Source organism: Pelodiscus sinensis, chromosome 9 (genome assembly GCF_049634645.1).
Source record: "Pelodiscus sinensis isolate JC-2024 chromosome 9, ASM4963464v1, whole genome shotgun sequence".
Lineage (NCBI taxonomy): Eukaryota > Metazoa > Chordata > Testudines > Trionychidae > Pelodiscus > Pelodiscus sinensis.
In genome coordinates, this window is record NC_134719.1 from 17881927 (window position 1) to 17908190 (window position 26264).

At 44.9% G+C, this 26264-nt stretch overlaps 1 protein-coding gene across 3 annotated transcripts in view; it reads left to right on the top strand.

Moving 5' to 3' along the window:
- The window catches only part of RAVER2 (ribonucleoprotein, PTB binding 2), a 74470-nt gene that overhangs the window by 14889 nt on the left and 33317 nt on the right, over nucleotides 1-26264 (top strand). For 2 of the 3 annotated variants that reach the window (XM_075936162.1, XM_075936164.1), the window contains exons 3-6: nucleotides 3001-3470; nucleotides 14702-14893; nucleotides 17366-17492; nucleotides 21497-21582. In XM_075936162.1, coding sequence (XP_075792277.1) covers nucleotides 3001-3470; nucleotides 14702-14893; nucleotides 17366-17492; nucleotides 21497-21582 — 875 coding nt within the window. The remainder of the gene's footprint in view (nucleotides 1-3000; nucleotides 3471-14701; nucleotides 14894-17365; nucleotides 17493-21496; nucleotides 21583-26264) is intronic. The other variant, XM_075936163.1, reaches the window with a different exon arrangement.

The following is a 26264-nucleotide window of genomic DNA, read 5'->3' on the forward strand; positions in this document are numbered from 1 at the left end:
AAGAGATCTGGTAATGTATACCTTGCAAAGGAGCAGAACTGAGGCCTTAGCTGTTTTAATGTTTGTTGATAAAATGTGTGCTCTGTGCTGTTGGCTTTATAAACTGAATAAGACAGCCATGACATGATTTAAAATTAACTTTAAAATGTTGTGTGGATACTCATATTTTACTTAGAAACTTTACTTTAGTCTATTTTTTAACCTCTGATTTTTCAAGAAAGAAAGAAAATACTACTATTCAGGAGCAAATATGCAGTCACCTGTACTCACCTTGCTCTCTTGCCTATGCATTGGTATTAGAAACAGATGATTAATAGGTTATCTGGAAAAAATATATTTTCTGATTTAAATAGTAAGCTTGCAACCTGGAGTTCAATTTCATGAAAGGATTGTATTGAAATGTGATGAATCAGCAAAAAAAAAAAAGTCGTTATGGTACACTTGACAACAAATTTGCCAAGAGATGCAATATGATGATTCATCAGATGACAGAGTGTTGCCAAAACTGCTGTGAAAATTTTGTAAGTAACAGCGATGGGACATATGCTTTATAGCAATGAATTCCATACTATTTAAACTTCAGAATAGCCAATATTGCATTTTTTTTGTCCCTAAACTCTTCTTACAGACTAAATAGATACAGACTGAGGAAAGAGCATTCTCATTGCTTGTTGATGGGCAAATTTTGTTGGGTGTTAGGAAAACATGGTTGTCCTGCATTTCAGGCTGTGGTTTAAAGACACTTATCTCCTTTTGCCTTTTGACCATTGTGACAAATTTTATTCTTTCTTTTTTAGTGTGTCACTCATTTAAGGGTACATCTACACTGCATGGCTATTTCGAAATAAGCTATTCCGGAATACTTATTCGAAAATAGCTTATTTCGAAATAGAACGTCTACACAGCAGGGAAGCCTCAAAATTAGCCTGAGGCAGGCTTCCCTAGTGTAGACATGCTATCTTGATTTAGAGCCCCAGGAGGCACTGGGAAGGAATAACCTTGTGAGGGGCTATTTTGAAATAGCAACAGTGGAGCATCTACACACACCTTATTTCGAAATAGCTATTTCGGAATAGGCATTATTCCTCATAGAATGAGGTTTACAGATTTTGGAATAAGCCTTCTGTTATTTCAAAATTATTTTGAAATAATGGAACAGTTGTGTAGACGCTAACATTGTTATTTTGAAATAGCATTAGTTATCTCAAAATAACGGTTCACCCTGAGTGTGATGACTAACTTAAATTAAAATACCACTAGCTGTTTTTCTGAGATTGCCACACTTCATTTTAAATTCAAACAAAAAATGTGAAATGAGATATTATTCAAAATTCCCATTAAATCTGAAATCTATATCTGATCATGCAGAATGATACCTAGTCTTCTAGTAGCACTTACTATTTCCTTTGAGTACTTAATCTGACTGTGTCCATGGATATATTCTATCTTCCATTAAAGAATAGTGTAATGGGCCTGGAATGTAACTACACTTGAGCAATTCAGCTGTATCTGCAGCAGGGATTTCATATGCCTTGCTATGTGGGTTTTTTTAGATTAAATTCATTATGGAAAACTCACATTCTGAAGTGCTACAAGACATAACCAGGATTTACCAAAAGAATAGTGGATAAAAGCTTGGGTAAACAGGTATGTGTATTGTCATATGTTGTGCATTGAAGAGTAATTTTAGATACAACACGGATATATGTCTCTCTCCTTTTCCTTCAAACTCAAAAAGTGGTCTAGGACAGTGGTTCTCAACCTTTCCAGACTACTGTTTCCCCTTCAGCATGAGTGGTCGGTGCAGCTAGGTGCAGCCTGCCTCCCCCAGCCCCTACATCTCCGTCCCCTCTGCTGAGCCCCCCATCACCACCACCACAGTGAGGGGAGGAGAGGAGAGGAAGCTACTGGACACCCTTTAGGAATTTAACTGGTCTTGCATATCCCCCAATTTTCACCTCACTTAAAAACTACTTCCTTACAGAAACAGACATAAAAATACAAAAGTGTTGCAGCATACGATTACTTAAAAATTGATTTATGTTCTGATTTTTACCATACAACAATAAATCAATTGGAATATAAATATTGTACTTACATTTCATTGTATAACATAGAGCAGTATAAACAAGTCATTGTATGAAATGTTGGCTTATGCAGGCTGAATCTCTAAAATCTAGGACTCTGGTCTGGCAACAGCCATGGGTCAGAGAGCCCTGATGGCTGGGCATCGAGTGGCAAGAGGGCTTGCAACTAGGAGTCTGATCAAGGGCTGGTGGCAGTAGCAGAACCAGCGCTCTGGCTGGAGCTGACGGCAGCATCCTGGCCTGGGCCAGTGTTGGCAGCAGGACCCAGATCCTGGCTGGGGCTGGTGGTGGCATCTGACTGGGGCTCAGAACCCAGCTGGTGTGGTCAGCTCGAGGCTGGCCACCCAGATGGGGCTGGCGGCAGCAGCAGGACAGCTCGAGTGGGGGCAGAGGCCAGGGCAGGGGGTGCAGCTGGGGTCGGGGTCAGGATCAGAGTCAGGCAGGGCACCACAATTGATCTCCCCTTGTCCAGCAGTCAGAGGGTGCCAGTCTATGGAGGTCCAACCTGTACTAACTTCACTAATGCTTTTTATGTAGCCTGTTGTAAAATTAAGCAAGTATCTGGATGAGTTGATTTATCCCTACAAGACCTCTGCGTACTCCTGGTTGAGAACCATGGGCCTGGAAAATGGTGATTTATGCAGTGCCATAGTGAACCAAGTCATTTTAATAACTATGCTGCTTTGAAGTCAAGTGTCAGTATTAATAATGGTGATTACTGTAGTCTGGTGAATCTATCATCTGTATTTTAAATGACAATTTAACACACAGATCTGAGTTGTCTGCACATTTGCCTCTGCCTCTAAAAGCTCAGAAATTTGTACCTTCATGTCTGTTATCCCCATCAGACTGAAAAATTTTGTGTACAATCAAGAGCGTGTGTCTTCCAGCAACTTGCTTTCTTCTCTTACAGCATTTGTTACTCTGCAGAATGGAGAGCAGGCTCAAAATGCAATTAGGATGTTTCACCGATACTCTCTTCGTGGAAAAGAAATATCAGTGCAGCTCCAGCCAACAGATGCTTTATTGTGCATTACCAATTTGCCTACTTCATTTACATTACAAGAGTTTGAGGAACTAGTGTGTGCATATGGCAATATAGAGAGATGTTTTCTGGTCTATAATGAAGTTACTGGCCTTTCCAAGGGCTACGGGTTTGTGGAGTACATGAAAAAGGACTCTGCTGCAAAGGCCAGAATGGAACTTCTGGGGAAGAAATTATGTGAAAACACCCTCTTTGCACAGTGGACAGATGTTAATCAGTTGACTACTGATCTTGTTCATTCTAAGTGCCTTTGTGTAGATAAAATCCCTAATGACTACACTGATTCAGAAGAACTAATGCAAATGTTCTCATTTAAATATAAACCTGTGTTCTGCCAGGTAGGTATCCTATGAATTGGTGTCTTTTGCAAGCTGAATATGAAGATGTATATAGCATTATGTTAACAGATTCTATTGCTTGCTTTGTTTTTATGTAAACCAGTGATTGGCTTAATTTATGAAACCTAGTGACTAATTATATGTAAGCAATATAATATCTGATATAAATGTTTGATTGACATGAGTTTGGAGTCACTGGCATATGTCAGTGGAGAATTATGCAGGAAGACATCCCAAATGAATGCTAATAATACATTTATCATACATTCTTTTCCCATGTATTTTATGGAAGGATTATTTCAGAAATGTTTAAAAGAATTTTGTAAATAATTGATATTAGTAATATTTTATGTATTCCTCAATCATATATTCAGATTGTATTCGTATTTTGAGTCTAATTGTAGATCAGCTAGAGAGATTAAAATACATTTAATACATCTTTGAAACCTCTAAAAATGTCTAAAATAGTTCTTCCATAAGTCATAAAGTTATATCTTCAGAACCTAATAATTTCTGAGGTGCCAGCACAAGAAATAAGGGCTATATTTGGAAAAGTGAGTCTTAAAACTATCCAGTTGCATAAAAGATTTCTTGCTAGCACTGATGATTGCCAAGATATTGGAACCTAAACTAGCCATTGGTCCAGGACTTATAATTTTTTATTAAACAACTAAGACTAGTGTAACTAGGAAGGGAAGCAAAAAAAACCACCTTCGCTGAAGTCATGGGTGATTGTGGATGTTTGTTTATTTTTAAATGTTTGTTGAAAAGTTGCTCAAAGATTTGTATTGCTAGTGTTCTTAGTGGTGGTGATGGATTAATGAGCAGAGTCATTCCTAGAGTATAAAGCTAGAAGGGACCTTTAGACGATCTAGTCTCACCTGTATATCAAAGGCTATTAGATTTCATCCCGTTGCCCTGAATTGAACCCAATAACCTGGATTTGACTAAAGGCATCCAGTCTTGATTTGAAGATATCAAGAGATGGGGAGTCCACCACTTCCCTTAGTGATTTGTTCCAATGGTTCATACCTATCATTAACAATTTGTGCCCAACTTATAATTTGAATTTGTCTGGTTTCAGCCTGGTTCTTATTTTGCTTTTCTCCAAATAAGCTGTTTTTCTCCATGTGAAGGTTCTGATACACTAATCAATTCACTTCTCACTTTTCTTTTTGATAAGCTAAAGAGTTTGATTTAGTAAGTCTCCCATTATAGGGCATTTTCTCCAACCCTTGATAACTTTTGTGTCTCTTTTAACTACCCTCTCTAATTTTTCAACATCTGTTTTAAAATGTGGATACCAAAGCTATTCCTCTGTTTCTGTCTTCAAGCATCCCATTAACTCTTTTTGCCATGCCATTACAATGGGAGCTCATGTTTAATTACTTGTCCACTATTACCTCCTAATCCTTTTCGGAGTCACTGCTTTCCAGGATATGGGCCTTCATTCTGTAGGTATGACCTGCAGTTCTCGTTCCTTGTTTGGTAACTTTGAATTTGGCTGTATTTTGTTTGAATGGTTTCAGGTTGCTGCATGACCAAGATAGCTCTGAATGACTGCCTTATCTTCATCTTCATTTACCATTTTATCAGTCTGTGTGTCATCTGTAAATTCTCACCAGTGATTTTATATTTACTTCCTATTTATTTTATATTTATATCATTCTTGAAAGTGCTCAACAACATTAAGCTTAGGACTAATCTCTGCCAACAGAAACACCACCATTCAGAGATAATTCCTCATGGACACCTACTTTGATATTTGTCAGTTAACCAGTTCTTCATCCATTTAATTTATGCTCCGATGATATTGTATAGTGCTAATTTTTAAATCATAATATCATTTAGTACTAAGTCAGATGTCTTATAAAAGTTTTGTTGTATCTGTGCCATTGCCTTTTTCAGTCAAACTTGTAATCTCATGAAAGAATGAAATTAGAGTTGTTTGACAAGACCTATTTTCCATAAAATCATGTTGCCTATACAATTTCAGGTAGTTAAAAGTACATTTTTGAACCTTTAATTGCAATGATAAATGGATGTTTTGTTGTATTATGGATATTGATTACATCCATGAGTATAATGGCAGAATCATGTGATACAGGTTGAACCTCTCTAGTCCAGCAGTCTCTGGTCTGGCAACAACCGTGGTCCAGCAAAATTTTAGACAGAAGTCCACTTATTAAGGGTGTGGCTGTTTTCCACGGTCCCATAAAGTTTGTTTACAGCTACCAGTCCTTTCTTGCGGTGTTCTGTGCTGTTCTTTAGCTCTAATTTGCCCCCTACATGTCTTTTAAGAATCCAGTAAGCAGTGAAAATATTGGTAATGCTGCTAGACAATATTGACCTCCCATAGTTCAGCATCAGTCAGGTCCCAAGGATGTCAGACTAGAGAGGTTCAACCTGTATTTTTCTGTAAATTCTGTGACCTATACATAATATAAATTCTGTGGCTCTGTGGACATGGGGAAGTCAGTGGATGTGATATACCTTGACTTTAGCAAAGCTTTTTATACGACCTCCCACAATATTCTTGCCAGCAAGTTAAGGAAGTATGGATTGGATAAATGGACTGTAAGGTGGACAGAAAGCTGGCTAATTGTTGGGCCCAATGGGTAGTGATCAATGGCTCGATATCTGATTGGCGGTCGGTTTCAAGTGGAGTGCCCCAAGGGATCGGTTGTAGGGCTGGTTTTATTCAACGTTTTAATTAATGACCTGAATGAGGGGATGGATTGCACCCTCAGCAAGTTTGCGGATGACACTAAGCTAGGGAAAGAGATAGATACTTTGGAGGGCAGGGACAGGATCCAGAGTGACCTACACAGATTAGAGGATTGGGCCAAAAGAAATCTGATGAGGGTCAACAAGGACAAGTGCAGAGTCCTGCACTTGGGATGGAAGAATCCAAAACATTGTTACCTGCTGGGGACTGACTGGCTAGATAGCAGTTCAGCAGAAAGGGACCTGGAGATTACAGTGGATGAGAAGCTGGATATGAATCAACAGTGTGCGCTTGTATCCAAGACGACTAATGGCATATTAAGGTTCATTAGGAGGAGCATAGCCAGCAGATCTAGAAAAGTGATTATTCCTCTTTATTTTGCACTAGTGAGGCCACATCCGGAATATTGCGTCCAATTCTGGGCCCCCCACTACAGAAAGAATATGCATGCATTGGAGAAGGTCCAGTGGAGGGCAACCAAAATGGTTAGGGGGCTGGAGCACTTGACCTACAAGGAAAAGCTGAGGGATTTGGGCTTATTTAGTCTGCAGAAGAGAAGAGTGAGGGGGGATTTGATAGCAGCCTTCAACTTCCTGAAGGGAGGTTCCAAAGAGGATGGAAAGAGGCTGTTCTCAGTACTGACAGATGGCAGAACAAGAAGCAATGGTCTCAAGTTACAGTGGGAGAGATCTAGGTTGGATATTAGCAAAACTATTTCACTGGGCGGGCGGTGAAGTACTGGAATGGGTTACCTAGGGAGAGATGGAATCTCCATCCCAAGAGGTTTTTAAGTCTCAGCTTGACAAAGCTCTGACTGGGATGATTTAGTTTGGATTGGTCCTACTTTGGGCTGGGGGCTGGACTCGATGACCTCCTGAGGTCTCTTCCAGCTCTATGATTCTAAAACATTATGATAAAACATGTAATTTAGCCATTTCAGACTCATGCCAGGAAAGTCTTTATAACACACTTTCATGTATTCTCTCATTTATTAATAATCATAGAGCATACTTTTATATTACAATACTACCTAGTCATAGACCAGGATCCCACTGTACTAAGCACTGTGCAAAAGACAGTCTGTACTAGGGTTTTAGGGCTGAATTTAAAGGTATTTAGGTAACTAGCTCATGCAAATCAAAGGGTGTTACATGTTGACATATTTTTGAAAATTTGGCCTTTGTAATCTAAGTATATAATACTAGACAACAAACAGATACAGGCAGTATAGGCAGACTGTTGAATATAAGGAAACACTGAGGCAGTATTGGTCAGTATGATCAGCAGTGGTCTCAGCACATCAGCAGCCTAGCCAAGATTTTTATACACATCATGAAAAAAGGTGATATTTAAGGAGGAAAATGGACTAGCTGTTAAGATGTTTACTAGGAACGCCTCCCATGTGTGTGGCCGGCATGGGACAAAGCACATAGGGGCGGGGCAGGATGGCTCAGTATTTTGAGCATTGGCCTGCTAAACCCAGGGTTGTGAGTTCAATCCTTGAGGGGGCCATTTAGAGATCTGAGGCAAACCTGTCAGGGATGGTACTTGGTCCTGCTGTAAGGGTAGGAGACTGGACTTGATGACCTTTCAAGGTCCCTTCTAGTTCTATAAGGGTATGTCTACACTACCCCACTAGTTCAAACTAGCGGGATAATGTAGGCATACTGCACTTGCAAATGAAGCCCGGGATTTGAATTTCCCGGGCTTCATTTGCATAAGCTGGGCGCCGCCATTTTTAAATCCCGGCTAGTTCGAACCCCGTGCCACGCGGCTACACGCGGCACGGAGTAGCTAGTTCGGATTAGGCTTCCTAATCCGAACTAGCTGTGCCCCCCTCAGCAGACCAGGCTTTTCTTGCCTACCCCTGGGGTAGAGCAGCTGGGGGCTGCCGGGTTGCTCCAGTAGCACCGAGGAGCCGCGCTACTGGAGCAACCCAGCAGCACCCCAGCTGCTCTGCCCCAGGCATCCCCAAGTCAGCCGCTGCTGAAACTGACCAGCGGCTGACTACAGGAAGCCCGAGGCAGAGTTGCTCTGCCCCAGGCTTCCTGGAATCAGCCGCTGATCAGTTTCAGCAGCAGCTGACTTGGGGACGCCTGGGTTTCTTAAGTTGAATCTGTATGTAAGTCAGAACTGGCATCCAGATTCAGCCGCGGTTGAAACTGATCAGTTTCAGCAGCGGCTGACGCCAGTTCCGACTTACATACAGATTCAACTTAAGAACAAACCTACAGTCCCTATCTTGTACGTAAACCGGGGACTGCCTGTACACAAGGAGATGTTAAAGAGAAGATGAGACATGAGTTTGAACAGAAATAGATGGGGCTGGAATAAAGAGGTAAATTTGTGAATTGTTAGCATAGCGATGGTAATTGAATTTGTGTTTGCAGATGAGATTACCCATCTCTAAGGTTTATAAAGAGAGAAGGGAACTAAGGTAGGAACCCTGTCTTAATGGAGCAATTAAAGAGGTGCTCTGAAAAACAGGAGAGGATGAAATCAGCAAAGGGAGGAGAAAATTTTTAGAGGAGCATGTTTGACTGCATAAAAGGTAATTGACAGGCAAAAGGGAATAAGAATGGAGTACAGGTTGGACCTCTCTAGTCAGGCATCCTCGGGACCTGACTGGTCATGAATGAGGGAATTTACCAGACTAAGGGAGGTCCCCTGCTACTGGCCCCCCAGCCCACTGCTCCTTCCCACTGATGGCCCCAGCCAGACCCCTTCTGGGCTGCCACTTTTCTGCAGCCCCATTAGCTCAGACTGCCACAGCTACCGTGTCTTCAGCCCCGCTAACTAAGCTCCACTGGGCTCTCAGCTGCCAGCTATCTTGCCGCTGGGACTTCCAGCCAGGACCCCTTGGTCCAGGAACATCCATGGTCTTGCTGGATGTTGCTGGAACAGAGTGTCCCAGTTTTGGGAGGTCCATCCTGTACTGATTTTGAATATTGGCAAAGAAGAGACCATCTGAGAAAAAAAACATGCTTCCTTTTATTATGGCTCCTTTTGACTCACCGCCATGGTGCCTTCTGCTGGTTACTCTAGGACAGAGCTACTCAACATGTGGCCTGTGGGCTGCATGTGGCCCACAGCCCTTTTGTTTGCAGTCCATGGTGCAGTTTGGGTTTACGCGGGGCTCAACACACCGCCACACGTGTAAGTGCGTTATAAAGACTTTCCTGGCATGTTTGAAATGATGGGATCCTTTAAACATGGCCTCCAATGGGAATATGCTCCACAACAGCGAGGTGTTTCCCAGACAGGCTGAGCATTGAAAAATGCAAGCGGACAGGCTGGCTGAAACAGATGGGTACAGGATGTTGGCATTTCTAGTCCCCAGGGAGGAGGTATCGTGAGCCCCAGGCCATTGTGTGAAAGAAGCTATTTGCATATATTTGCACTTATATGCAACCACACTTAAGTTGCGGCCCTTAGCATGTGCTGTAATATTGTGGCCCCCACAGCTTCCAAAGTTGAGTAGCCCTGCTCTAGGAATTAGCTCTCTTCAGATGGTGTCACCCACCATCAATCTCTGTATCTACCAGTTCAGAGCCACATCAGCTCTGGACCATGATGTCCTCTTTAGGGAATAGCCTTCTGGCCGTGCCTTAGCCCACTGTCTCTTCACTTTCAGGGGACCTTCATCCAACTACTGGTCTCAGCGGCCAATTGCTGGCTCTCATTTAGCCCGTTGTCTCAGGGGCAAACCACAATCTGGATACTAACCATTTTCATCATCGACCAGTGAAGTGCAATCAGCTGCCTGTTTCTCTGGGTCACCCTTCCCCATAGCCTTAGTCCCTTCTCAGCCCTTCCAACAAGGCCCTCCGTCTGGCAGTGGTCAGCAAAGAGCTCCCTCAGTCCTGCTACCCTACCCAGTCCTGTTCTATGTAAGGTGTTTTCCTAGGCAGCCCATCCTTCTCCCTTGAAGGTCAGGTTGCTCCAACAAGCCTTCTCCAGACTGGCTCCCAATAAGCCCTTCCTTGATTGGCTAGGTTTCTGCACAGCCTCTCTTGCCTGCTTTAAACACTTCCATATCAGATGTCCCATTACATCACTCTTGGAGTATATTAGTTCTGCTGCTCACACACATTTCATCATATGAATTGTGAAGTCAGTGGAGAATTCTGCTTGGGAACTTATTTCTTTTTCTGTATTTCTTTCTTTTTATCCTTAACTTTACTCTCTTTAAGTCATTCTTTTTCCATTGCCTCCTTATGTGTTGGAAATACAGGCTGTTTTTTCAGTAAGAGCTGAATCCAGATGTTTATAAATAGTTCCTAAAAATACCCACATTCCCTATGTGTTTGTCCTATAAATAGAGTGCTATCAAATTCACAGCCATGAGAAATGCATCACGGATCGTGAAATCTGGTCTCCTCATGTGAAATCTAGACTTTTACTGTGTACTTTTTCTCTATACTATAAAGATTTCATGGGGTGGGGGAATGGTGTAGGGAGACTGTAATTTCTCAAATTGGAGGTCCTGACAAAAGAGAAAGTTGTGCAGGAGTCACAGGGTTATTTTAGAGGAGATATGGTATTGCCACCCTTATTTTGCTACTGCCTTAGGACTGGGCAGCCAGAGAATAGTAACTGCTAATTGAAGCCCCAGCTCTGGAAGCAGCAGTGCAGATGTAAAGGTGGCAATACCATTGCATACCATCCTTACTTCTGTGGTGCTGCTGCTGCTGCTGGCAGTTCTGCCTTCTGATTTGGGCTCCCAGCCAGCAGCCACCAATCTCCAGCTGCCCAGCTCTGAAGCAACACTGCCAGCAGCAAGTGCAGAAATAAGCAAGTGTAGCAATACCACAACCTCCCCCTACTTTTACCTTGTGATTCCCCCCTCCCCACTCCTTTTTGAGTCAGGACCCCTACAGTTGCAACACCATGAAATTTACCATTTTTAAAATCCTATGACCATGAAATTGACCAAAATGGACTGTGAATTTGGTAGGGCCCTATTTATAAACATGCTTTTGTTTAACCAATTTTAGCTTACATTAGAGCAGGGGTAGGGAACCTCAGACCTGGGGATTGGATGTGAACCCCAACTTGCCTGGATCTGGCCCCTGAGGCTCAGCCTCCCCCAGAATTGGGGAACCTGCGCAGGCACTCTAATCTCCCCTCCCCCCAACACCCCACTGCAGGCTTGAGCACGCAAAAACCTCCCTAGGGTCTGGTTTGGGAGGGGAAAGTGGGGAGTGTCTTTCTCCTTCTCAGTCAGGAGCCACATCAGTGAGGTTTTTTTTTTTGCGGTGGGTGGGAAGAGGGTGTGTTTTGGTTTTGGGTTTTTTTTGCTTCTCTCTTGTGTGCGGTTCCCAACCCAAAAAAGGTTTCCCACCTCTGCATAAGAGAGAAAAAGGCAGACATTGTATCTTTTTCTACTTCACCTTGCAGTTTTTTTTCTAGGAAGTATTCACTTTTGTTCAATTTTGAGGGGTTTTTTCTAGCATGCTCTTATTTGGAGTGTTTAATTTCCTAATTTATTTACACAAAGACTGGAATCATTGCATGTTCAAAGCAGTTTTCTTTGCCCAGGATTGAAACCAAAGTAAGCTGCATTGGTGCAAGCCACTTTTTACTGAAGTGCAGCATCTCTATACCAATAATTGTACAGTGCAGCTACCTTGGTGTAAAATGAAACCCATCATAGATGAATCCTTGGGTTTTCCAGCCTCTTTCCTTATAAGAGTTCTTGAAAGTTATTTCTAAACTACTGTATAAAACTGTTAGTACTAAACTCCCTTCCTCTATTTCAGTATCATTAAGAGGCTGTAAACACATCCCTTTTATAGGCCAGTATATTCCAATACTAAATAATTGAGGATTAGATGTAGATTTTCTATTTAGATTTAATGGAAGCTGTGTCTTTTTCACATCAGGACTTTCAGTGACTTTATAGTAATTTCTTTGTTATATTAAGTATTAAGGATGTCAGTATGTAGTTGATTACATGATTAACCAATTAACCTGGGCTTATCGGTTAATCCCGTCAGCTACATGCACTCCCCCCTGCTTTGCTGCCTCTGTATCAAGCTGGCTGTCCATGAGCACTGAATCCCATGGGGCTGCCTTCTGATAGAAAGAGCAGCAGCGTGGAAGGTGAGAGAGGCTGGCGGGAGCTGGTACACGTGGGAAGCCATCTTTCAAGCTAGCTCCCGGTGCCAAAAGCTGGCTCCCCACATGTGCTGGCTCCACAGAGCTGCCTGTCCCCTCCCTTGCTGCCTCCCAAAGAGGCAGGGGGAGCATGAGAGCCTACCGCAAAGCAGCCTGTGTTCATGATGGGCCCAGGCTCACTAAAATTTAATGTAATTACATGATTACCCAATTACATGGTATCTAACATCCCTATTAAATGTAATTCTGACATGTCAGTCCCAGGATATTAGAGAGAATAGGTGGGCAAGGTAATATCTTTTAATGGACCAACTTCTAGCCAGTGGATTTATGGCTTATTACAACGACCTGTCACCCACTCTTTTTGTCCTATGACTTGCATTAATGTTAATGGGCCACTATACAATTTGAATGGTCCTTTACAATTTGTGATAATTATTTATGCTAAACAACTTGTTCCACTTTGCATTTTGCTGTGATACGGGAGTACCTTTCCCAGACCAATAGAAGAGCTATTTGACTCAAAAGCTTATCTCTTATACCAACAGAAGTCGGTCCAATAAAATATATTACTTCACCCACTTTGTGTTTCTCACATTAATTCCATTCATTTTGGGAATGGATGCTTCTGCCTAAGAGTGTAGTGCATATTTCAACTTTTCTCTTTAAAAAAAATCCATTTACTCTGATGAGAAACACTGTGAACTAAGGATGAAATGGTTTCAAACAAATAATCCCTGCCTTTTTCCAATCCACATAGGTATTTTAAGCAGATTGATTGATTAGGTACATTTTTCTTGAACACTCTTCAACTACAACCTCCATTCTGTCTCTTGCTCAAAAAAAGCATGAGATATCAGTAATCTGTATCGTTACATGTTCTTCATATTTCTGTTTTTCAAGTGGCTTTGCAAACCAACCAATCCATAGTTCTTAAGTACGTTCAAACCAAATATAAAAAACATTATAATTTTCTTACTGTGGAAAATAAAGGTGAATGTAAAAATACCTATGTGCTAAAAGTATCAGAGGGGTAGCCATGTTAGTCTGAATCTGCAAAAGCGGCGAGGAGTCCTGTGGTACCTTATAGACTAACTGAAGTGTTGGAGCATAAGCTTTCGTGGGCAAAGACCCACTTCGTCAGATGCATGTAGTGGAAATTTCCAGAGGCAGGTATAAATATGCAGGCCAGAATCAGGCTGGAGATGACGAGGTGGATCCAATCAGGGAGGATGAGGCCCACTTCTAGTAGCTGATCTGGAGCTGTGAATTCCAAGAGAGGAGAAGCTGCTTTTGTAGTTAGCGAGCCATTCACAGTCTTTGTTTAATCCTGAGTTGATTGTGTCAATCTTGAAGATGAACTGTAGCTCAGCAGTTTCTCTTTGAAGTCTGGTCCTGGAGTTTTTTTGCTGCAGGATGGCTACCTTTAGATCTGCAATTGTGTGTCCAGGGAGACTGAAGTGTTCCCCTACAGGTTTTTGTATGTTGCCATTCCTAATATCTGATTTGTGTCCATTGATTCTTTTACGTAGGGACTATCCAGTTTGGCCAATGTATATAGCAGTGGGGCATTGTTGACACATGATGGCATATATTACGTTAGTAGATGTTCAGGAGAATGAACCAGTGACAGTATGGCTGATCTGGTTAGGTCCTGTGATGGTGTTGCTGGTGTATATATGTGGGCAGAGTTGGCACCGAGGTTTGTTGCATGGATTGGTTCCTGAGTTAGTTATTATGGTGCGGTGTGTAGTTGCTGATGAGAATATGCTTCAGATTGGTGGGTTGTCTGTAGGCAAGGACTGGCCTGCCTCCCAAGACCTGTGAAAGCCTCGGTGCCAACTCTGCCCACAACGCCATCACAGGACCTAACCTGATCAGCCACCTCGTCCTCTCCAGCCTGATTCTGGCCTGCATATTTATACCCGCCTCTGGAAATTTCCACTACATGCATCTGACGAAGTGGGTCTTTGCCCATGAAAGCTTATGCTTCAACACTTCAGTTAGTCTATAAGGTGCCACAGGACTCCTCGCCATATGTGCTAAAACTTTACATTCAAAATTTAATTCTGTATCTTTATACTCTATAAAATAACTGTCACAAATATTACATAGCTGAGATTTTTCAATGAGATTATCTGTAAAGACAATGGATACTCAAGAAGACAAAGCATGATAGTCATCTGCAAAACATTATATGATTTTATTTAACATGCATGAGAAAGGAATGTGTGCCTCTAACCTATTAAAAGATAGTTTTGTCTTAGAAATGTTAAAGATTTTGCAGTGGTAATTTATGCTCAATGCAAGGGGAGAGAAAATGCTTTAAAATAATTATTGAATGTTTGTAATTTGTTCAGTGTATTATGAAATGCTATTTCAGTTTGCTGAGGACGAAGGCAATTATATTTGTGGCTTAGCAGTGATTGAGTATGAGACTGCAGAACAGGCTGAGGAAGTGCAAGAAGTCACAAATGGCATGACTGTCAGAGGAAATAAAGTCCAGGTATCGTACTGTGCTCCTGGAGCACCCGGGCGAAGCACATTAGCTGCACTTATTGCAGCTCAACGGATGGTAAGGGACCTTCCATTTTCAAAGAGAAAATACTTGAAAAGTTTACATTATAAATTGTACATATGTAAGAATTTATAAAATCCATTGGAAGAGAAGTCCAAAAGTGCTTTTATAATCAAATTACTATTTAAATCAAATTATTGCTCAGACAAATGAAAATTCTTTTTGAACAGGAGAAAGCCATTTGGCTTGATTAAATCATAGAATCATAGGACTGGAAGGGACCTCAAGAGGTCATCGAGTCCAGCCCCCTGCCCTCAAGGCAGGACCAAGCTCTGTCTACACCATCCCTGACAGATGTCTATCTAACCTGTTCTTAAATATCTCCAGAGAGGGAGATTCCACCACCTCCCTTGGCAATTTATTCCAATATTTGACCACCCTGACAGTTAGGCATTTTTTCCTAATGTCCAATCTAAACCTCCCTTGCTGCACTTTAAGCCCATTACTCCTTGTCCTGTCCTCAGAAACCAAGAGGAACAAATTTTCTCCTTCCTCCTTGTGACACCCTTTTAGATATTTGAAAACCGCTATCATGTCCCCTCTTAATCTTCTTTTTTCCAAACTAAATTAAATGTTAATATTTAAACTGTAGTTCTGCTCTGACAAGTAACAGACAATCCAGAGTCTAACGTTTCTGTAAAATGTTGTGGATACATATCAAAATGCTTGGTTTACAAATGAAAAGATGATTTTTTTAACCTTCCTCTAAACAAGATCTGAAGTTATAACTCAGTCTGTTTAAAGTGTTATTTTGTGTCTTCACTAGAAAAGTGATTGAGTTTAGATTTGAGTTGGCCAACTCACATTAGTTAATGAGCAAACTCAACTTTCTTTCTACTTAAGACAAGCACATAAACAATAAACAGCAGGGGTTCGGAATAAGAGACTGTTTCAGTTCAAAACTAAACTAAGAAAGAATACTTTTAAATAGCTATAAGTTGGCTTACTATGAGAAGTAAATGTCATGTAAAAATAAATTTCAGTATAGTAGGAATGACTTAATTTCATGTTTGGTATAGAATGAAGCTTTTATGCCCGACATGTCATATCAAATTATTTCCTAGAGAATTGGATGTGAAAGTAAGTGGCACATGAAGCTGGCTTGAAGATTGTAGCAGAACATTCTCATTACTTTTGATAGATCAGAGTAAACTCAGCTACTTTTCTATAGAGTTACTCATCTCAACTATATAGAAGAGAAGCTGAGTTTAGTGTTATTAAATGTGACATATTTTATTGATCTTAACTGTGGACCACATCTCCTTCTTTATTTTTTAGAGTTGTGGAAAAAATGTTTTTTTCAGGGGAAAAAACTTCCTAATAGATTTTATGTCTATGTTTTGTGTTCTGGGAGGAATAAGGTGATAGTTTGAGGGTGCATGTTGCTGTAGGGCACATTTTTGAGCTTCTCTTTCATGCTGAAATATTTCCATAAAAGGAACATACAGGCAGAACCCAGGTTACGTACAAGATAAGGACTGTAGGTTTGTACTTAAGTCAAATTTGTACTTAAGTCGGAACTGGCGTCCAGATTCAGCCGCTGCTGAAACTGACCAGTGGCTGACTACAGATCAGGACGCCTGGGGCACAGCAGCTGGGGTGCTGCCGGGTTGGTCCAGTGGCGCCGAGGAGCGGTGCTGCGGGACCAACCGGCAGTGCCCCAGCTACTCTATCACAGGCGTCCTCGAGAAAAGCCTGGTCTGCTGGGAGGGGGCGCATTAGCTGCGCTCCCCTCCCCCAGCAGACCATGGAGACGCGGGCGGCGGGACCGAGACGCGCCGCGGTCCCACCGCCCGGGTCCTCCGCAGCTTTGCTCCGCGTCTCTCTGGTCTGCTGGGGGGGCCCCCCACCAGCAGACTAGGGAGACACGGAGCAAAGCTGCGGAGGACCCGGGCGGTGGGACCGCGGCGCGTCTGGGCGGTCCCGCTGCCCGCATCCTCCGGGGCGAGAAAAGCCCCGTTCGTAACTACGGATCCGACATAAGTTGGATCCGCGTGACTCAGGGACTGCCTGTACATTTGAAATCTTTTTGATGCTACAAACGTTACATTATAATTTCAGTCTCTGAATGAATGGTTTAAAAGGTTGAGTGAGAAGTAATGAGACTATTAAGATTCTGTTATGCGTATTAGATTTATACTTTTCTTATGTTTCTGATCTAGAAACCTAAAGAGGAAAATGCAGTAACCTTGATAATTTCAATGTAAAGGAAATGCTGGACTATGTTTCTAATGAGCTTTACAACGAAAGGGTTAATTACATATATTTGATGAATGGAAATAGCAGGAACACTGATCTTTGAACTCTGGTGTGCAACATATGGAAATAATATCCAAATATGGCTCTAAACATATTTGTTTTATAAATCAAGGGTTTGCACCAATAAATTTGTTTAAGGTAGTCATGACTATAGAATGTGTTTTTTATTTAATCCGGAGTCTAATGTTTCTGTATTTCTATTAATTCCAGATGAGAAACAATAGAAAAGGATTGCTTCCAGAACCAAACCCAGTGCAGATCATGAAGAGTTTAAATAACCCAGCCATGTTGCAAATGTTACTGCAGCCACAATTGCATAGACGTACTCGAAAACATGGTAAGCCTTTGAAAAAATAGATACATAAGAAAAGAATTCTTAGTGTACTTAGTGCACTTAGTATAGCAATCGTTAGCTTAAAATAAGCAGGAGCAACCTTTTAAAATACATATTTTTATAATTGCCTCTAAATAGTCATCTTTATACAACTGACAGAAAACATATGGACAACAAACTGTCATGAGAGACAAGCTAGGTGAGGTAATATCTTTTATTGGACCAAATTCTGTTGGTCAAAGAGACAAGTTTTCAAGCTACACAGAGCTCATCTTCAGGCATGGAAAAAAGTAATCAGTGTCACAGCTAAATGCATGATTGAAAAGATTGGGAAGCATTAGGAATTACCACGTGTTGCAAGATAGCATTCCTGATGAAACGGGCAATTAATACCTCTGCAGAGGTATAACTCAGAAGCACATATCTTTCTGTAAGGGTATGTCTACACTTGCACCCTAGTTTGAACTAGGGATGCAAATGCAAGCATTCGAAATAGTCAATGAAGCAGGATTTAAATATCCCGCACTTCATTAGCAAACTCCTAGTAACGTTAGTTTGAACCAAGGTGTCACGTATCTCCCCTGTCCCCCCACTCCCCTGAGCTCATGTGGGAGCGAGTCCTCACATTGACTGCACAGAGGCCCCGGTCCCTACCTTTTTTCTGGGCTTGTAAAGTGAAGGGGGTTAGGTATTGGCCCACGCCAGTGAGCTCCTGGGAGGCCAACCTACCACGCTGCAAGCCGTATAACTCCCCACAGTTGGGCAATAGTCACCAGTCGTTTGGGCGGGGGAGGTCTTGCCGCCCGTCACGGGGTTACTCACGGCCCCTCCTGGGGGTTGTTGTGAACGTCGCCAAGGGGTGTCATCACCGGCAACCCCGGACGTGGGTTCTACGTGGGGCCTATAGTCTGGGCTCCCCGGTCCTTCACTCCAGCCGCTGCCCTGTTCCTCCGGCGTCTCGGCTCCCCACTGGTCTGCGGTCTCTCCTCCCCCGTCCTCCCCTCTCCCCAGCCTCGCCAGCCACTTCTGCCCTTCCTGTCACCCCGGCATTTCCGGCCGATTCCGCCGCCCCAGCGTCTCTGGCTGATTCCGCCGCCCCGGCGTCTCCAGCCGATTCCGCCCCTCCCCAGCTGATTCCGCCCCTCCCCAGCTGATCCCGCCTTGCGTTTAAACGTGGCGTGCGGCCCTTGGCGCATGCGCCACACCGCCGGGGGGGGGGGGCGCCAGCTTCCCTTCCGATCCCTAGGGTCTCGGGGTCATCCGCGGGAGGACAAAGGGACGGGTGCACCCCGTCACACAAGGGGTTTGGTTCGAACTAATGCGTCCCGGCGCGCACTTTCATTTTCGAAACAGCTGGCATTCAGAGTAACGCGTTGGCGACTTCATGCTAATGAAGTGTGGGATATTTAAATCCCCGCTTCATTGACTATTTCAAATGCCTGCATTTGCATCCCTAGTTCGAACTAGGGTGCAAGTGTAGACATACCCTAACAGAAGTTGCTCCAACAAAAGATATTACCTCACCTGCTTTGGGTATCTTATATGGTATCAATGTGTCTACAACTTTGCAAACAGTGAATTTAAATATCATTGTTCCTTTTAAGCACCCTTATGCTAACTCTCCAATCTATGTATATTTATATTAGAAATTGGCCAAAAGCAAAACCTCTGATCCAAACACCCTTAGACTTTAAGGATTTGGTTCCAGATCTGAATTTGAAACTCAAGTCCCTCCGCAGTTCATACTGTTCTAAAATTATTTCTTACTTACATGTTACCATACATCAAGGATTCTCAAACTTCATCGCCCCACAGCCCCCTTCTGACAACAGAAACGATGACATAATCTCAGGGTGGGAGAGGGTGGAAGACTGAAACTCCAGTCCTCCACCCTGGATGAGGGGGTTAAAACCTGAGCCTCACTGCCCTGGACAAGGGGTCTTAAGCTGAAGCCCAAGAGGTTCGATTCGGGCTTCAGTCCTGAGCTGCAGCAAGTGTAAGCCAGTCCTGTCAATCCCATTAAAACAGGGTTACAACTCAAGTTCCCTCTAAGGTGTGTGGCAGCTTGACCCCACCCAGGGACTCAGGACTCTGGGCGTGGAGCTGCTTGGCTGGGGGAGGGGCACTTCTCCCTCTGCTACTGCAGCAGCTCCCTGCTGAGGACAAAGCAGTGAGCCTCTTCCAGCCATGTCCTCTCCCTGCATCTCTGCCTTGAGCCATTGGGTGGGGCTCATTAAGCATCTATGGGGCTGTACCATTGCACATCTTAGAGAGAACTTTAGTCACAACCATAGATGTAAATAACATTTTACAAAGATGCTATTAGATGAGGTCTTTCTTCCAAAGTAATGTATCGTGTATCAAAGAATTAATGTTAGGTCAGGAATAAGGGAACACTCCGTCTGAGGAGATCAGTGAGGGAAGACTAGGAGCAAGTCTTTACTACAATGTAACATTGGTGCAGTTGCACTGCGAGAGCGCTCTCTTGTCAGCATCATTACTCCACTTTGGTGAGCAGCAGAAGCACATCTGCTGCTGACATAGTACTGATGTTGACAACATAAAACTGATGTTACCTTGGGAGACGGGTCTTTTTCACACACCTGAGTGATGTAAGTTGTATTGACTTAGACCAGTGGTCCCCAATCTTTTGGGACTGCCGAGTGCCCGGGTGCGGGGCTGCACATGTGCCGCGTGCCTGGGGGTGGCACCGTGCATGTGCCGTGTGCCCGGGGTGGGGGCTGTGCATCTGCCGGACACCCAGGGCGCAAGAATGGCTTGGGCTGGCCCTGTTCACTAGGTGGGCGCACAGAAATGCCCCGGTGGGCACCATGGCGCTCGCGGGCACTGTGTTGGGGACCCCTGTCTTAGACTGTAGCCTAGACCCACCAGCCCTGAAAATGAATGATTGTTCTATAAATCTATGGATGAAAATCTACACAGTGCTTCTAAGACAGCTGGGAGAGATGAGGTAGCTTTAAGCCACTTTAACACCCTTACCATCCTGGGTTGCTTTGGGGGACAGAGAGGCTCCTCATTTAACTTAGCCTTCAGGGTCTGTCTATGGGTATGTCTACCTTGTTCTTAAGTGAAGTTAACAAAATTGTGTTCATTACCATGGATTAAAACACACTGTTTTTGCAGTATAAAGATAACTCAAGTTAGAGCAGCTTTCCTGGGCTGCACTGTGGGCTACAGTACTGTATACTGTGGGTCTCCCCAGCACAACTCTCCTGCTCCTAGGACCTAAGTTCCCTCTAAGCTGCATGGCCATGCAGATGTGCAGCTTCCCATTAAGTCCCATGCCGGGGATCAGGGCTGCAGTGGGGAGAGAAATCTCTTCTAAGCTGCAAAGTTGCCAGGAATGGTGGGGAGGAGCCTCTCCCCACTGGCTCCATCAGCGAGCTGCCATGACTGAGAGAAAGGGGCTCCTCTTCACTGTCCCCAGCAGGGAGTTACCCAGATAAGCCTGAGCTCTGGCCCCCTTGTTCTACCTTGAGCCCCCCAGCCCTGAGAAACCTCCTGCATCCCAAAGTCCTCATGTTCTCACTGAAAACACAGGGATTTTGCCATTAACTTCTAAGGGACAGTAGATGACATGTTAAGTTATTGCCTATTTACAGTTGACTATGCAAAAATTGTATGTTTAATGACTGTCTGTCAATGCACTTAAAGACCTTAATCCAGCAGTGTAAAGTGAGTGAGAAGACCTGTGTTCCTTTGAGGAACCCTGTTGACTTCAGTGGAGCTGCAGGCAAATAAAGATGTTCTCCTGTGTATTATTAATTACAAGATAAATGTCTCTATGAATAATAAGTTTCAGCCAGATGTGTATTAAAAGGGTTCACTGTGCTGATTTTTTGTCAATCAATTAAATGTTAAACCCTATAGAAACATTTAGAAAAAGGCAACTATATAAAGTGTATATAACTGATAAATATAATTCTTTGCCTAACTTTTAAAAGTTCTATAACTTTGTCAAACATAATGCCTTGTGTTTTCTCAAGCAGTTTTTGGAGTATCTGCTGGTTTACCTCCACTCATAAATACCATAGTCAGTCCAGGATTTTTGCATTTGAATAAAGTTCCCCAGGTATGTTTATCAGTGTGAAATCAGTTATATCAAATTGTATATTTATGAAGTATTTTGCATTAAAATGTGAAATAGATCTCAAGAATTTACAACTAATACGGTCTTAAAATTACTTTGTGTTTAACATATACTATATAAGATGATTTCAAAGGGCTTTTTAAATAAGATAGTCAGATCTGACCTATCAACATTGAAGAGTGCTTAGTGTCTAGATGCAAATTATCGTTATATTTTTTCTGAATTTTTGATTCACTGTTACCTGATTCTGTCATGTCAGAGAGACCTTAATGTTTCTAGAAAAAGCATCCGTTTCCAAGTAACAGGTTGAGTAATATGTACTGTTGATTCATTTTCTAAATAGCTCATTCAAGAACAAAGACTTTTTGGAAAATAAGTCTGATTCGAGGCTGAAAGTGTGTTATCGTTATCTTGGATTGTAAAGTCATAGTATCATAGAACCATAGAGCTGGAAAAGACCTCAGAAGGTCATCAAGTCCAGCCCCTTGCTCTAGGCAGGACCAATCCCAACTAAATCAACCCAGCCAGGGCTTTGTCAAGTCTGTAATGTTTACTATATACATCATAGCAATAATATAACAACAATAATTTAAAGATGTTAGTTGATGGGTAGAAATAAACCAAGGCTGTGTATTAATAAAATGTTCTTGGAGTGTATTATAAGGCTACTACAACTTCCAAGCCACTATAAGCCCAACAAAGAGTAAAAAATTAAAAAAAAGTAAAAAGAGAGATTCTGGAATACAGAAGATTTTCTTTGAGAGACGTCCCTGAGGGTACTCCACGGCATGTGTTGGTGCATCCCAGCACTGTAGAGCGGATTCTTCCTAGCAGTTTATTGGGGCCACGCATGCACGGTGCTACGCAGTACCATCCAGCACTGCTGTGCATGCACAGCCACCCTCCCTTCATTGTCCCCAGCTCAAGATGGATCATTGCAGTGCTCTTCGTTCCTCAGTAGTTCTCTGTAGATAGATAGATTAACTGCAAATTCTTCTCCCTGGTTGTTCATCAAGTTCTTCAAAAAACAAAACAAAACAAAAATCACTGTTGACCCCAAATTGGTTCTCCCGCTGTTTAAGATCACCCGGAACAGTGGGCTCACCAGGGTCCAAATGCTGCATAGACTGCAACAACGCAATGCCACCCTCAGACTGCCACATAAAATGCGTCAGGTGCCTTAGGCACTCCCACGTTCAAAGGGACTGCCCACACTGTGCTAAACTTAAGGCACGAATGCGGAAAGACAGAGACCTCCATTTAAAAATGCTCATGATTGAGAAGGGCAAACACCCTTCCTCAGATCGGGCTCTCAGCAGACTGCCAATGATAAGAGGGACAAACCAAAGAAATCACTGAAGAACTGTGCCACCTCTCTGCCACAACATTTGCACTCACCTAAATGGCATTTGACGAAGTGGCAGGTGACTAAAGCTGTAAATCACACCTCAGCACATACAATAAGCTGGGCACCTCTGATGCTGACCGAGCTCCCCACCAACGTGCCTCACATGGTGCCTGTACAGAGGCTACCTGCCTCACAGAACTTGGCACCGAGTACGGCACCAAAAAGCACAGTTCTTGAGATCATGGCACCGAGAGTGGTTACTACGTTACCACAACAGCTGACAGAGCAGCCTATTGGCACCCTCCTGCCTTTGCTGACCACAGCAAGTTCTCACACTGTGTGCTCTGCACGTAGAATACCACAAGTGCCAGTGCCACTTGCAAAATCATTAGCCTCAATGCCTTTCACTCCTACCATTAGCTACCGGCATCAGAGAGACCTTGCGGTCTCAACTTTTAACTCTCCATTTTTAAGCACTGACAAACTATTTTACTCGACACCATCAAAATACATGTGATCACCTACTTCGTTATCAAGTGATGATGATGAGGAGGAGCCACAGGTTTTCTCACCACAGCTGTCACCACGCACAAAAACATCAGGACATTCGTCCCATGCTGATTTTGCCACCCTGGCCCCTGGGCTCCATACTCGTGGATACCACCACCTATGCCTTATCTACTGCAATGGCAATATTGGAGCCCATGGCCTTAACATCACAAAAAAAGGCCATATAAGACAGAGCACACCTACAAAAGCACTTTGTTCTTCTTCGAGTGGTTGCTCATGTCCATTCGAAGTAGGTGTGTGCACTGCGTGCACCGCGTCTTCCGGAGTGTTTTCCCTAGCGGTACCTGTAGCGCCGGCAGGGCGCTCTCTGGAGTGGCGCCGCCATGGCGGGGCATAAGTACCCCTGCCGGCGCTGCCCCACCTCAGTTCCTTCTTACCGCAGCGACGGTCGTTGGAGCGTCTCCATATCTCCCAGCCTACTTAGTTAGTTAATGGTTCCCGTTTTTCACATTCGTTGTAAATAGTTCTCATAGTTAGGGTATGTCTACACTACAAAGTTAGTTCGAACTAACATCCGTTAGTTCGAACTAACTTTCATAGGCGCTACACTAGCGCTCCATTAGTTCGAATTTAAATCGAACTAACGGAGCGCTTAGTTCGAACTAGGTAAACCTCATTCCACGAGGATTAAGCCTAGTTCGAACTTACTAGTTCGAATTAAGGGGTGTGTAGACCCTTAATTCGAACTAGTGGGAGGCTAGCCCTTCCCAGCTTGCCCTGGTGGCCACTCTGGCCAACACCAGGCAAACTCTACTGCCCCCCTCCCGGCCCCGGAGCCCTTAAAGGGCCACGGGCTGGCTACACAGTTTGTGCCAGTTGCAAGGCTGCCAGCACCCGTGCCAGCACACCCAGCAGCTAACACCCATGAGCCAGCCACCCGATGACACCCAGCCCTCCCCCTCTTCCCGGGACCAGCCTGGCGGCTCCCAGGACTCTGCCCAGGGCCGCAAGAGGCGGGCGTCCGCGTGGTCTAGTGCGGAGATCGTGGACCTCATCGAGGTTTGGGGGGAAGCCTCCAATGTCCACGATCTCCACACTAGCCACAGGAACGCGGCAGTCTACGGCCGCATGGCTGCCAGCCTGGCCGCCAGGGGCCACCAGCGCAGCCGGGAGCAGGTGCGCTGCAAAATCAAGGACCTGCAGCAGTCCTACTCCTGGGCCTGCCTGCCAGGGGCCGACCCGGAGGCCTGCCCCCACTTCCAGGCTCTGGACCGCCTCCTGGGGGCTCATGCCGTCCCTGCCCCCCGGGACGTGATAGACCCCGGGGCAGAGGGACCGCTCCAGGAGACGGAGGAGGAGGGCTCCGAGAGCCAGGAGCCTTCCGGCAGCCTGCCCAGGACCTGGGACCCCCGAGGCACCCCACAGAATCGCTCACGTGTGTCGTCCGAGGCCGGGGAGGCGTCCACCTGTGAGTACCATCGTTCTCCCCTTATGTGTACGGAGGGCTGGGGCGAGAGGGAGCCCCGGGACCGTGCGCCTGGGCCTTGCCCACCACAGAGCAGCAGCTGGGGATCCTGCAGGGGCCCTGGCCTTGCAGAGGGGAGCTGGGTTTCACATACCTGGGCCCCTGGGGTAATTGACCGCTGTTCTTGTTTCACCACAGCCGCAGCACCTGGGCCTGCAGCAGCCGTCCGCGCCTGGGCCATCAGGAGAGCCAGGAACCAAGAGGAGTACCAGAGGTGGCACCTCCGGTTCCTGGAGCAACAGATCCGTATCCAGGACCACTGGGTCCAGGAGGACCTGAGGCTGCGCTGGAGGAGTTTGGAGGCCCTGGAGGAGCAGGGCCGTGCTCTGCGAGGCCACCTCCAGAACCTGCTCAACCGCTTCCCAATTCCTCCTGCTCCGGCTCCCCCTCTTGCTCCCGCTTCCTCCACACCCCCCGTCCCTCCTGCCCCACCCTCCACAACCATTCCCCACCAACGCCCCCGGACCCGCAGTGTTGCGAGACTGGAGAGGCAGCCGGACCCCCACCCCTGAGCTTTCCTTTCCCTTCCTCCCTTCCCTCCCCTTCCTGCTCCCTCGTCCTAGGTTTCCCCCTCCCCTCTCCCACCCTTCTTCCTCCCTCCCCCCACCCCAGTTATGTAAAATAAAAAGATGTTTTTGTTTGAAAAACAGGTGTCTTTATTTGACAGTAGGTAGGGAGGGGAAAGGGGAAGGGAGGTAGGGTGGAAGAAGGCCCCAGTGGGGCATGCAAGGAAGAGGTCAGTCCTCCTCCTCCACCAGGAAGCTCTCCCGCAGGGCTTCCCGGATCCGGACGGCCCCCCGCTGGGCTTCCCGGACGGCGGCGGTGCAGGGCTGACCGTAGTGGCCAGCCATGCGCTCAGCCTCAGCCATCCAGGCTGGCAGGAAAGCCTCCCCCTTTCTCTCACATAAATTGTGGAGCACACAACATGCTGCCACCACGGGTGGGATGTTGTGCTCGGGTGAGGAGGCATCGAAAGCGGGCTTTCAGTTGCCCGAAGGCCCCCTCCACCACGATGCAGGCCCTGGTCAGCCTGGCATTGAAGGCCTGGCGGGAGGGATTGAGGTGCCCCGTGTAGGGCTTCATCAGCCATGGCTGCAGTGGGTAGGTGGCATCCCCCACCAGGCACACGGGCATGTCCACGTCCCTGACCCTGATGTGGCGGTCGGGGAAGAAGGTCCCGTCCTGCAGCCGCTGGCACATGGAGGAGTTGCGGTACACCCGGGCGTCGTGTGCTTTGCCGGCCAGCCCACATTAATGTCCGTGAACTGTCCCCGGTGGTCA